The 14,780-nt window shown below is 43.6% G+C and overlaps 1 protein-coding gene across 1 annotated transcript in view; it reads right to left on the reverse strand.

The window, feature by feature from the left end:
- The window catches only part of LOC121531185 (membrane-associated guanylate kinase, WW and PDZ domain-containing protein 2), a 338,801-nt gene that overhangs the window by 225,930 nt on the left and 98,091 nt on the right, over positions 1-14,780 (reverse strand). The window contains exon 3 of the mRNA XM_045205201.1: positions 13,622-13,741. Coding sequence (XP_045061136.1) covers positions 13,622-13,741 — 120 coding nt within the window. The remainder of the gene's footprint in view (positions 1-13,621; positions 13,742-14,780) is intronic.

A 14,780-nucleotide genomic window follows, 5' to 3' on the forward strand; every position in this document is an offset into this window, starting at 1 on the left:
CTTACAACAGTCATGCTAATCACATTAGCACACATTAGCTCAACCGTCCCCCATAGAGGTTAAAGAAAAACTCTTCGTCCATGACGAGGTGAGTAATCGCTGTCCTGATATCCAGAAGCTATTTTCGGTCATAAGAGACGGTGGCAGAAAAATTATGTACAAAATAAGTTATAAATTATGCAAAAAAACACACACAATAGCACAATTGGTTAGGAGCCCGTAAAACGGCAGCCATCTCCTCTGGCGCCATTCTTTTGGCCTGGTTTTTAGCAATAATTAAGATGGCTAATGCGACCGAAACGACTAAGACAAACAAGCCGGGTTCGGGTTCACGACCATGCTCCAATAAATTAAAAGATGCTCATGTTGGTTGTCTTGTATGTCTCAGCGCATGCTCAGGCTGCCCTCGCTCGAATCAGTTTGTGTGCGAGATAGGGGACGGCTGGCACTGTTCCCCTGCTAGATTCTCTTGACAATTGTGTAGCATTCTGTAGGGGGCTTAGTGTTTCCGATAGGGACTTCTTCTCCCGGGTTCCCGTACCTCGGCTGAGTCTTAGTTGCGGGATGCAGAGATGGTTTGGGTTGTTGGTTGAGTCTAATGTCTCCCGGCTCCTGTGCCCTCTGTCACCAGTTATGGGAGGCTGCTTGAAGAGAAAGGTTAACCTTGTTCTGCGCGTATCCCCCTTCTGTCTATTTGCCTTGGTTAAGCACCCCTTGCCTCTCATCCCAGAAGGGTCCGGGTCCCACTTCACTGATCCAGACCTACGTAGACTTTCAAGACTTGGTTAGCCAACAAGTGCTGCATAGCGTGCTAAGCAGGTTAGCTAACTCACTGAGGCGAGCTAGCTACTACTAGCTATTTCTGCCTCCCCACGGTGGAGTTCCTTGGGTAGCTCTCTTGTTTTGTATACGTAGAGTTAGGTCACTTGGTTATTCTAAACAGACCGTGCTGCGGTCAAAGAGGCTAGCTAGCCTAGCTTAGACTAAAGAGCCTCATGCTAACGTCAGCTAGCATGCATAACTTCAGGTGAATGAAGCTTACTAGAGTTTCTCCAGCGCTATGTCAACCCCATTCCTATTTTTCCTGGAGTTGGAGGGAGTAGAGAGAGCAGGGCTTGCGTGCTCCTCCGATGAGAAAGTAGCCCCCGAGCTGCTGCGTCGCTCCACCAAAACATTGCTGTGACGACAGTGCCCCCACGTTTTGTTACGGTAAACTGGGTACTACGTCAGCCATTGCCGGAGCCCTCTATCCCCATAAGGGGGCTTCATGCAGGCTATACAGTCTCACGGAAGCACTACGTGTGTTGGAAGCTTGTTTACATTTACATTTACATTTACGTCATTTAGCAGACGCTCTTATCCAGAGCGACTTTCAAATAGGTGCATTCACCTTATAGCCAGTGGGATAACCACTTTACAATGTTTTATTTTTTCTTATTTTTTTTGGGGGGGGGTTGGAGTAAAGGGGGGGGTAGAAGGATTACTTTATCCTATCCCAGGTATTCCTTAAAGAGGTGGGGTTTCAAATGTCTCCGGAAGGTGGTGAGTGACTCCGCTGTCCTGGCGTCGTGAGGGAGCTTGTTCCACCATTGGGGTGCCAGAGCACCACTTGTTCATGTTTAATGCACCTCTGGTACCCCACGTTCCATGGTGTTCACGGGGTTCAAGGGGTATATCAATCACCCCAGGGTGGGAGTAATAAGTTGGGCAAGGGGGCACCCCTCCCTTACAGGTTGCTCATTACTGGGCTTCATTTCTGATTCCTACTGTACACTAGTCCCTATGGGGTGTCTAGTTATACAGGTTATGGGCCCTGTAGGCAATTGGTGATTGGTAGTGGAGTCGAGGGAACATGCAGGGTTGAACACGACCATACTATTATCCCACACACAGTCTCTCTCGTTCATATGAACCCTGAAATGAGCTCAACGCCTTTCATAAATAAAAAAATAAAATAATAAAAAATTTGATTATGAATTGCCCCTGTCTGTTACCACAGAAGACGTCAATTTTTCTGAGATGTCTGTCCATTCCCAGCTAGGTTACAAGGCACTTTGTCGCCAGTACCTATGACTGGTCGGTAGGGTAACCTCCATTATAACGTATTTTTAATGCATTCGTTCCAGCACTGGGTGCCAGCTGGGTTACTGGAACGCATCTTACTGCCTAAACCGAGTGAGGCTTGTTGTGACAACAGTACCCCCAGGTGACAATGGCAATCGGGGTACGTCACTGATCGCCAGAGCCCTTGTACCCAGAGTTGGTCAGGCTTTAGGCATACCTTTGCACATAACCACAATTTTTTCAACCCCAAGTTCCACAGTGTTCACAGGTGACAAAGTGTTGTGTGTCCCACATGTGAGTTCAACGAAAAGTGTCCCTTCTCCACGTTCAGATACATGGTTGTCAAGAGTGGTGGAAATGGAAGAAGAACCAATCTCTCCCAGTCCACAAGGTGCCTTCCCACCCCTTCAGATGGTACTAAACGTGAGGCTAGCTGTCTGCTCCGACCAATGGCGCGCATGTGCAGTGTCACCCTGCATCATGCGAACAGTGATGTCAGGGTACAGACTATAATTGGTTGCGCGTCCCCCATGCTTCACGTCGGCTGTTACAAGGCCGCAGCACCCGTTTTGAGAGACAAAATATCTTCCAGTTTGAAGAAGCAGGCAATCGGAGTGGTTCCTATGTCGAAGATCCAGGGCGGCTGGTACAGCCGTTATTTCCTGGTTCTAAAAAGGAACGGGACTTTGCGTCCCATTCTAGACCTACGTACCCTCTGCAAGCACCTCAGAGTCTACAAACTCAGAAGGCTCACGGCTGCGGCAGAGTCGAGGGGGCAAGCAGTGTTACACACATCCATGCTCCTGTCCCGTATTCAGTCACTAGGCTTTCATATGAAACCTGTGGTGAATTATTATTAATGAACTGTAGAGTTTAATGGACTATGAGGTAGAACTGGGTTAATCAAGAGTATAGAGTTAGATTTCTTTGTTACTGGGCCAGGAATTGAATTGGGTCATTTCACTGTGTGTGGGGGGTTTGTGTATGTTTCAAGGATTTAGGGCCTTGTCATGGTTAAACTAAACATGAGTGTGTGTGCGAGACAAAGGAAGTGGGAGGAGCAATAAAAGAGCGGGGACTATATAAGATGGAGGGAGCGCGTAAGGGGGGGGCATTCTGCAGACTGGCCTCGGCTTTGTTGAAAGTCATCTTGATGCAACAAAAACTCTGTAAAACCTTATTTGTAATAAAGTAGAGTGGTTCTTTTCCAAAACAAACCAGAAAAAGAGTTGTCTCACTCCATCCCAGCGCATTCAGTTTTAGCTGGGTCAAACAGTGCCTTTTCGCCAGTGCCTATGCAAACTTGGGGATGATGGCTTCTGTGATGGAAGTCGTTCCTGTGGGGCTATTGTTAAAGAGACCCTCCCAGCACTGTGTGCTAGCCACTCACCTGGAAGCATCTCACAGCCGGTTGCTTAAGGTGTCCCTGTCAGGCCTACATGCCATGGTCCAGTGGTAGGACCCTCTGCTATTGTCAGGGGGCTTCCATGGGCTGAGTTGTATCCTGTAAGGTGATTACGACAGACGCATCCCCCCAAGGGTGGGCTGCGCTGTACGAAGGCAACTCGATTCGGGGGTAGTGACATTGGTGCAGAGCGCACTGCATATCAACAGTGTACCCCTGCTTTTGTCAGGCCGGCTTGTGCTGATCAGAACCGACAATATGTCAGTGGTGGCCTGCATCAGCAGACGGGGAGAGACTGTCTCTCTCCCTCCTGACTCCCTACTGGGGAGCAGTGTGCACATGCTCTCGCTTTGGCCGACGCATGTCCCCAGTTGCATCAACTCGGGCACAGATCTTTTTTGAAGGTGGGACCCTCTCTCTCAGGAGTGAATGCTACACCCCTGGGTGGTCTACCAGGTATGGGACATTTTCGGCAGGACCGACGTAGATCATTACGTATTGCGAGAAAATGTGCAGTGTCTTCTATTTTTCTCAATGAGGGACCCATGTGCCCCGTTGGGAACGGACGCTCTGGGGCACCAGTGGTCTCGGGCCCTCCTTTACGCATTTCCGTCAGTGGTTCTGATTCAGCCCACATTGGAAAAGGCGCGCCGGGAGGGCTTATCATTGATTTTTCTGTCTCCCCGTTGGCCCAGGCAGCATCGGTTCTCAGAGGTCATTTTTCTTTTAGGCGGGGACCCATGGCAACTTCCATTGCATAGGGACCTGTTGTCCAGGCGCATGTTCAGGTTTGGCAAGCGAAGCCGAAAATGTAGTTGCTATGGGCCTGGTCCCTGGGAGAGCCAATCTGAAGGCTACCTCCAAAAGTGAATGCACCAGATTGCACCAGATTGCAACAGATTGCACCAGATTTTAAAGAACTGATTGGGTCTCTGCTTGACACCAACAAACTCCCCATAATATCTAGCCCTGTGCCGTCCCTAAATCGTGGCATTGAACGTTTCAGCACACTTTCAGCCCTCCATAACTGGCTACGTGACTATTGCAGCTCTGTGGGTGTAACATTTATTGACATGTTTTATAACTTCTGAAAAACAAAGCTTGTTTTATAAGGACAATGGGATCCACTCGACATCATTTGGGTTCCTGGACACTTTCACAGCATTATAAGGCTGCGTTGAGACAATGACTTATCAATGACCCAAGGCCAGCTGAGTTAATAACTACCATTGTGTCGTTGAGTTGCCATATTGCTTCAGCAAATGCACGTTATCCCAGGGGCGTTGGAAGACACAATGTAAGTAACCTAACTTATGTCCCTGAAACTGCCCTGAATGCCTCTGCTGATCCTACAGCTATTGTATGCAGTAATCATGTGCCTATGAACCAGAGTTATACTGTAGCACTGAGGCGGTGTGCCCTAGTAGGAAGTCCACTGTGTGCAGCTCACCCTGCAGTAACATAAATAATATGAGCATGTCTACTAATGCCAAGCCTCCCAGTAAAGCAATTAAAACAGTCAAGCATCCCAGAAAAGTGCTAAAAATAGCCCACGTTAACATATGTAGCTTAATAAGAAACAAGTTTAATGAATTCAATAATTTGCTAGTAACAGTTGACGTTCATATTCTGACAATCTCTGACACTCACTTAGATAATACAGTGGCTTGCGAAAGTATTCACCCCCTTTGGCATTTTTCCTATTTTGTTGCCTTACAACCTGGAATTAAAATTGATTTTTTGGGGGGGTTGTATCATTTGATTTACACAACATGCCTACCACTTTGAAGATGCAAAATATTTCTTTGTGTGAAACACACAAAAATTAAGACAAAAAAACTGATTTACTTGAGCGTGCATAACTCTTAACCCCCCTAAAGTTAATAATTTGTAGAGCCACCTTTTGCAGCAATTACAGCTGCAAGTCTCTTGGGGTATGTCTCTATAAGCTTGGCACATCTAGCTATTGGGATTTTTGCCCATTCTTCAAGGCAAAACTGCTCCAGCTCCTTCAAGTTGGATGGGTTCTGCTGGTGTACAGCAATCGTTAAGTAATACCACAGACATTTAAATGTTTCCCCTTAAACCACTCAAGTGTTGCTTTAGCAGTGTGCTTAGGGTCATTGTCCTGCTGGAAGGTGAACCTCCGTCCCAGTCTCAAATCTCTGGAAGACTGAAACAGGTTTCCCTCAAGAATTTCCATGTATTTAGCGCCATCCATCATTACTTCAATTCTGACCAGTTTCCCAGTCCCTGCCGATGAAATACATCCCCACAGCATGATGCTGCCACCACCATGCTTCACTGTGGGGATGGTGTTCTCGGGGTGATGAGAGGTGTTGGGTTTGCGCCAGATATAGCATTTTCCTTGATGGCCAAAAAGCTAAATTTTAGTCTCATCTGACCAGAGTACCTTCTTCCATATGTTTGGGGAGTCTCCCAAATGCCTTTTTTTTTGTCTTTTAGCAATCGCTTTTTTCTGGCCACTCTTCCCTAAAGCCCAGCTCTGTGGACTGTACAGCTTAAAGTGGTCCTATGGACAGATACTCCAATCTTCATTTTGGAGCTTTGCAGCTCCTTCAGGGTTACCTTTGGTCTCTTTGTTGCCTCTCTGATTAATGCCCTCATTGCCTGGTCCGTGGGTTTTTGTGGGCAGCCCTCTCTTGGTAGGTTTGTTGTGGTGCCATATTCTTTCCATTTGTTAATAATGAATTTATTGGTGCTCCGTGGGATGTTCAAAGTGTCTGATATTTGTTATAACCCAACTCTGATCTGTACTTCTCCACAACTTTGTCCCTGACCTGTTTGTAGAGCTCCTTGGTCTTCATGGTGCCGCTTGCTTGGTGTTGTTGCAGACTCTGGAGCCTTTCAGAACAGGTGTATATACACTGAGATCATGTGACAGATCATGTGACACTTAGATTGCACACAGGTGGATTTTATTTAACTAATTATGTGACTTCTGAAGGTAATTGGTTGCACCAGATCTTATTTAGGGGCTTCATGGCAAAGGGGGTGGATACATATGCATGCACTACTTTTCCAGTATTTATTTTTTTGAATGGTTTTTCATTTCACTTCACCAATTTTGACTATGTTGTGTATTGACATTACATGAAATCCAAATAAAAATCCATTTAAATTACAGATTGTAATGCAACAATATAGGAAAAACGACAAGGGGGAAGAATACTTTTGTAAGGCACTGTACCTTTGATGATACAGTGGTAGCAATACATGGTTATAATATCTACAGAAAATAAAGAAATGCCAATGGTGGAGGTGTTGCCATTTATATTCAGAACCACATTCCACTAAAGTCTAGAGAGGATCTCATGTTAAATACTGTTGAAGTAATATGGCTAGATGTTCATCTGCCTCACCTAAAGCCCATTCTTGTGGGAAGCTGCTATAGACCACCAAGTGCTAACAGTCAGTATCTGGATAACATGTGTGAAATTGCTTATTCCAGTTACTATTAAGCATTTACATTAGGGAAATTACTGTAAAAACGGTTACATTCCTGTGGATTGATGAGGAATAAAAAAAAAAAGATAAAAAAATATAAATTATATAAAGAATGATAGGAAAAAGCTTTGGAGAACCTTAAATGAAATTTTGGGCGAAAAGGCAAACTCAGCTCCATCATTCATTGAATCATATGGCTCATTCATCACAAAACCCACTGATATTGCCAATGACTTTAATGATATTTTCATTGGCAAGATTAGCAAATTTAGGCATGACATGCCAGCAACAAACGCTGACACTGCACATCCAAGTATAACAGATCAAATTATGAAAGAAAAGCATTGTAATTTTGAATTCCGTAAAGTGACATAATTTCAGCACACTTATAGGGAAGGACATTGAACAATCACGTCACTTACACAAATGACTGATGATTGGCAGAGAGCAATTTATGATAAAATGATTGTGGGAGCTGTTTTGTTAGATTCAGTGCAGCGTTTGACATTATCGATCATAGTCTGCTGCTAGAAAAACCTACAGTTGAAGTAGGAAGTTTACATACACTTGCAGTCATTAAAACTCGTTGTTCAACCACTCCACAAATTTCTTGTTAACAAACTATAGTTTTGGCAAGTCGGTTAGGACATCTACTTTGTGCATGACACAAGTCACTTTTTACAGATTATTTTACTGTATCACAATTCTAGTGGGTCAGAAGTTTACATACACTAAGTTGACTGTGCCTATAAACAGCTTGGAAATTCCAGAAAATGATGTCATGGCTTAAGAAGCTTCTGATAGGCTAATTGACATCATTTGAGTCAATTGGAGATGTACCTGTGGATGTATTTCAAGGCCTACCTTGAAACTCAGTGCCTCTTTGCTTGACATCATGGGAAAATCAATAGAAATCAGCTAAGACCTCAGGAAAAAAGTTGTAGACCTCCACAAGTCTGGTTCATCCATGGGAGCAATGGCCTAACGCCTGAAGGTACCACGTTCATTTGTACAAACAATAGTACGCAAGTATAAACACCATGGGACCACGCTGCCGTCATACCGCTCAGGAAGGAGACGGGTTCTGAACGTACTTTGGTGCGAAAAGTGCAAATCAATCCCAGAACAACAGCAAAGGACCTTGTGAAGATGCTGGAGGAAACAGGTACAAAAGTACCTACAGTGACGGAAAAAAGTATTTGATCCCCTGCTGATTTTATACGTTTGCCCACTGACAAAGAAATTATCAGTCTATAATTATTTGAAATGTGAGGGACAGAATGACAACAACAAAATCCAGAAAAACGCATGTCATAAATTATATAAATTGATTTGCATTTTAATGAGGGAAATAAGTATTTGACCCCCTCTCAATCAGAAAGATTTCTGGCTCCCAGGTGTCTTTTATACAGGTAACGAGTTGAGATTAGGAGCACACTCCTAAAGGGAGTGCTCCTAATCTCAGTTTGTTACCTGTCCACAGAAGCAATCAATCAATCAGTTCCAAACTCTCCACCATGGCCAAGACCAAAGAGCTCTCCAAGGATGTCAGGGACAAGATTGTAGACCTACACAAGGCTGGAATGGGCTACAAGACAATCGCCAATCAGCTTGGTGAGAAGGTGACAACAGTTGGTGCGATTATTCGCAAATGGAAGAAACACAAAAGAACTGTCAATCTCCCTCGGCCTGGGGCTCCATGCAAGATCTCACCTCGTGGAGTTGCAATGATCATGAGAACGGTGAGGAATCAGCCCAGAACTACACGGGAAGATCTTGTCAATGATCTCAAGGCAGCTGGGACCATAGTCACCAAGAAAACAATTGGTAACACACTACGCCGTGAAGGACTGAAATCCTGCAGCGCCCGCAAGGTCCCCCTGCTCAATAAAGCACATATACAGGGCCATCTGAAGTTTGCCAATGAACATCTGAATGATTCAGAGGAGTACTGGGTTAAAGTGTTGTGGTCAGATGAGAACAAAATCGAGCTCTTTGGCATCAACTCAACTCGCCGTGTTTGGAGGAGGAGGAATGCTGCCTATGACCCCAAGAACACCATCCCCACCGTCAAACATGGAGGTGGAAACATTATGCTTTGGGGGTGTTTTTCTGCTAAGTGGACAGGACAACTTCACCACATCAAAGGGACGATGGACGGGGTCATGTACCGTCAAATCTTGGGTGAGAACCTCCTTCCCTCAGCCAGGGCATTGAAAATGGGTCGTGGATGGGTATTGCAGCATGACAATGAACCAAAACACACGGTCAAGGCAACAAAGGAGTGGCTCAAGAAGAAGCACATTAAGGTCCTGGAGTGGCCTAGCCAGTCTCCAGACCTTAATCCCATAGAAAATCTGTGGAGGGAGCTGAAGGTTCGAGTTGCCAAACGTCAGCCTCGAAACCTTAATGACTTGGAGAAGATCTGCAAAAGAGGAGTGGAACAAAATCCCTCCTGAGATGTGTGCAAACCTGGTGGCCAACTACAAGAAACGTCTGACCTCTGTGATTGCCAACAAGGGTTTTGCCACCAAGTACTAAGTCATGTTTTGCAGTGGGGTCAAATACTTATTTCCCTCATTAAAATGCAAATCAATTGATAACATTTTTGACATGCGTTTTTCTGGATTTTCTTGTTGTTATTCCGTCTCTCACTGTTCAAATAAACCTACCATTAAAATTATAGACTGATCATGTCTTTGTCAGAGGGCAAACGTACAAAATCAGCAGGGGATCAAATACTTTTTTCCCTCACTGTATATCCACAGTAAAACGAGTCCTATATCGACATAACCTGAAAGGACGCTCAGCAAGGAAGAAGTTAATGCTCCAAAACCGCCATAAGAAAGCCAGACTACGGTTTGCAATTGCACATGAGGACAAAGATCGTACTTTTTGAAGAAATGTCCTCTGGTCTGATGAAACAAAAATAGAACTGTTTGGCCATAATGACCATCGTTATGTTTGGAGGAAAAAGGGGAAAGCTTGCAAGCCGAAGAACATCATCCCAACCGTGAAGCACGGGGGTGGCAGCATCATGCTGTGGGGGTGCTTTGCTGCAGGAGGGACTGGTGCACTTCACAAAATAGATGGCATCATGAGGAAGGAAAATTATGTGGATATATTGAAGCAACATCTCAAAACATCAGTCAGGAAGTTAAAGCTTGGTCGCAAATGGGTCTTCCGAACGGACAATGACCCCAAGCATACTTCCAAAGTTGTAGCAAAATGGCTTAAAGACAACAAAGTCAAGGTATTGGAGTGGCCATCACAAAGCCCTGACCTCAATCCTATAAAACATGTGTGGGCAGAACTGAAAAAGCGTGTGCGAGCAAGGAGGCCTACAAACCTGACTCAGTTACACCAGCTCTGTCAGGAGGAATGGGCCAAAATTCTCCCAACATATTGTAGGAAGCTTGTGGAAGGCTACCCGAAACGTTTGACCCAAGTAAAACAATTTAAAGGCATTGCAACTAAATACTAATTGAGTGTATGTACATTTCTGACTCACTGGGAATGTGATGAAATAAACAAAAGCTGAAATAAATCATTCTCTCTACTATTATTCTGACATGTCACATTTTCACATGACCTAAAACAGGGAATTTTTACTAGGATTAAATGTCAGGAATTGTGAAAAACTGAGTTTAAATGTATTTGGCTAAGGTGTATGTTAAGTTCCGACTTCAACTGTATGTGTTATGGCTTTACACCCCCTGCTGTATTGTGGATAAAGAGTTACCTGTCTAACAGAACACAGAGCTTTGAGTAAAACCAGTGTGTCTATGTATGCGGATGACTCGACACCATACACGTCAGCTTCTACAGCGCGTGAAATCACTGCAACACTTAACAAAGAGCTGCAGTTAGTTTCAGAATGGGTGGCAAGGAATAAGTTAGTCCTAAATATATTTGGGACAAAGCATTCACTAACCGTAAACCTCAATTAAATATTGTAATAAATTATGTGGAAATTAAGCAAGTTGAGGTGACTAAACTGCTTGGTGTAACCCTGGATTGTAAACTGTCATGGTCAAAACATGTTGATACAACAGAAGCTAAGTCGGGGAGAAGTTTTTCCACAATAAAGCGCTGCTCTGCCTTTTTAATAACACTATCAATAAGTCAGGTCCTACAGGCCCTAGTTTTGTTGCACCTGGACTATGTTCTGTCGTGTGGTCAGGTGCCACAAAGAGTGACCTCGGAAAATTACAATTGGCTCAGAACAGGGCAGCACGGCTGGCCCTTAAATGTACACAGAGAGCTAACATTAATAATATGCATGTAAATCTGTCATGGCTCAAAGTGGAGGAGAGATTGACTTCAACACCACTTGTTTTTGTAAGAAGGTGTCTGTTTAAACTACTAGGACACAGCTCGGACACCCATAAATACCCTAGAAGACATGCCACCAAAGGTCTCTTCACGATCCCAAAGTCAAGAACAGACTATGGGAGGTGTACAGTACTACATAGAGCCATGGCTACATGGAACTCTAATCCACATCAGCTAATTTTTGCAAGCAGTAGAATCAGATTTAAAAAACTGATAAAAATACACCTCATGGAACAACGGGGACTGTGAAGAGACACACATACAGGCCCAGACACGCATACACATGATAAGACATGCACTCGACACACACGTACAAATTGACTTGTGATATTAGAGTAGTGGCCTGAGGGAACACACTGAATTTGTTGTGAAAAGTGTTATGAAATGTAATGTTATGTACTGTATATAACTGTCTTAATGTTGCTGGACGCCAGGAAGAGTAACTGCTGCCTTGGCAATGGGGTTCCTTAATAAATACAAATGCATATAAGTGGCAAGTGTTTGAGCTCTGTTGCCCAGATAAAGCAATTGTTCCTTTTCAGTGCTCTGTGAGGGACATCCTTATGTTCCTACAGGAGCTTTTCGAGCGGGGGCGGGCATTCTCCATGTTAAAAGTGTACAAGGCCACTATTTCAAATCAAATCAAATTTAATTTGCCACATGCGCCAAATACAACAGGTGTAGACATTACAGTGAAAATACTTACAAGCCCTTAACCAACAATGCATTTTTTTAAGTAAAAATAAAAAGCAAATAACTAAAGAGCAGCAGTAAAATAAAATAACAGTAGGGATGCTATATACATGGGATACCGGTGCGGAGTCAATGTGCGGGGGCTTTCAGCGTTTCATGTGGGAATTGACAGAGCCTCACCAGGGGCCCAACCCCTGATTGTGCGGTCCCTGAAAGGTGTACGTTGTCTCATATTGTGCACACATGGGACTTGCCGCTGGTTTGAAGGCACTGTGTGCAGCCCCCTTTTTTAGAAATAGATCTTGCCTCTCCCTAAATAGCAGGAAGCAGATTGTACAGTTAACCTTCCTGCCAGTTCTTGACTATGGTGACACCATTTACCAGAATGCAGCAGTCACTACTCTTAAACCTTTGGATGCCATCTACCATAGCGCCCTTCGCTTTATCACAGGAGACAGTTTTAATACTCATCACTGCATCCTGTATCAAAAGGTTGGCTGTTCCTCATTGAAGTCCCATAGATCACTTAATTATTCCCTTTTTGTTTACAAAGCTCTACTACACAAGCTTCCAACTTACCTACCTTCGCTGTCAAAATATAAAAACAAGAGATACCAAACCCGTTCACAAGGTTGGTTCTCTTGAGGTTCTGCAGGTCTCCACCGAACTAGGTAAATCCGTTTATAGTTTTAAAACACCTCATTGCTGGAACCAACCCACTCGGGCAATTTAAAATACTAATTGGGGACCTTCTTATTGAATAATGTAATTGTTTTTCTTGAATATTTGTGCTGTATTTTACATGTTTTATATTGTATTCTATTTTTTATTTTGTCTTATGAATTATATATGCAGGGCTCCCTTGTGAAAGAGACCCTGGTCTGAATGGTGACTCCCACCTTAAATAAAGGAAAAATAAAATAAATACTGGGTAATAGAACCAGCAGATCATCCATCCGTAGATCTCTGCCAGGGTCTGAAGCCAGATGAAAAGCCTTGAATAGCATCAAACCCAACACATAGCTCACACACAGTCTGAGTGAAATGATTTAAGTTCAAACACAATCCCAGCACCACCATGGGTGGTCCTCTGTAGCTCAATTGGTAGAGCATGGCGCTTGTTCCGCCAGGGTAGTGGGTTCGATCCCCAGGACCACCCATACGTAAACATGTATGCACACATGACTGTAAGTCGCTTTGGATAAAAGTGTCTGCTAAATGGCATATTATATTATAATGAGAAGAGACATACACACAGGCACAGACACACATACACATGATGAGACGCACTCTACACACACGTACACATGGATTTTGTATTGTAGATATGTGATAGTAGAGTAGCGGCCTGAGGGAATACAATGTGTTGTGAAAAGTGTTATGAAATGTAATGTCATGTAATATTTTAAATTGTATATAACTGCCTTAATGTTGCTGGACCCCAGGAAGAGTAGCTGCTGCCTTGGGATCCTTAATACATACAAATAAAAAAAAGAGAGGCAATGTGGTGGTGTGTGTGTTGATACTTGTGTGAAGACATCAACTGAGAGTAATCTTTGGGATAGCAGTTATGGAGCATGTAGCAATGCTAGTGGATTGTGGTCAGTGTTTTGGTCACTGTTGTGTTGTGGTCAGTGTCATGGTCAGTGAACTTACCTTCATAGGTTCCACTCTCTAGCAGGACTCCACTTTGCTCCAGTTCCATAAAGCGCTCCGCGCTCACAAAGTTATAGTCCACCCCCGGCACCTCTCCCTCCTTCGGTTGCCGGGTGGTACCTACAGAGGGAGAAGAATATAGGAAGAAGATTACTTTATTGTAAATTGTTACAGACACTGAGATTTGTCAAAAACATTTATTTTATCCAAACCAGCCATACAAATACACACAGAGAAAGAGGTTGAGGACACGGTCCCTGGAGCAGTTTTAGGGGTTTAAGTGCCTTACTTAATGGCAACACAGCAGGAAATGGCATATAGGATTTGATACCAACAACGCTCCGGTTGCCGGCTCACACCCCAACAGATCTTTCCTACCAGACCTACGATTCGAACTGGGAGCCCTCCGGTTGAGCAGGGCAAAGCGAAGAGGAAGAGGGGAAGACGGGAGGAAGGGAGACAGTGAACGTTGAGAAGATGGAAAAGGAGAGGAAAAGAGTTCCAAAGGCTGGGCCTAAAGTTATTTCTGCGAGATCATACAAAATGTTTTCTAAGGACTCTTTTGTTGGAGATGTGAATCCAGATGCAGCATTGGAAGTATTTCTAAAATTATTCATGCCAATTGTTGACAAGCATGCACCTGTTAAGAAATTAACTGTGAGAACTGTTAGATCCCTCTGGATTGAAGATTCATTGAAAAATGATTGGTTTAAAATAAATTATGCAAAAGAGGTGGCAAACACGTCAGAGTGCTTAGTTGACATACTGTCAATTAAGAAATGTTGTGACTAAATTTAACAAAAATAAGAAGAAATTACATTAACAAATCAAGATAAATGACATAAAACACAATGGGAAAAGACCTTGGAGGGCTTTAAATGATATCATGGGCAGGAAACCCAGTTAATCTCCATCATTCGTTGAAGTTGATGAGACATTTAGAACAAATCCTTTGGATATTGGCAATCATTTCAATTATTATTTCACTAGTAAAGTGGAAAAACTCAGAAGTGAAATGACAACATTGAACAGTGAACCATCATATTTTTGTATAAAATATCTAATAATGAAAGGCAATGACTGCTGTTCTGAATTTTGTTTTTCGTTCTGTGGGACAGTTGGAAAAACTATTGTAATCCATCAATAATGATAAGCCACC

This window comes from Coregonus clupeaformis, chromosome 19 (genome assembly GCF_020615455.1).
Source record: "Coregonus clupeaformis isolate EN_2021a chromosome 19, ASM2061545v1, whole genome shotgun sequence".
NCBI lineage: Eukaryota > Metazoa > Chordata > Actinopteri > Salmoniformes > Salmonidae > Coregonus > Coregonus clupeaformis.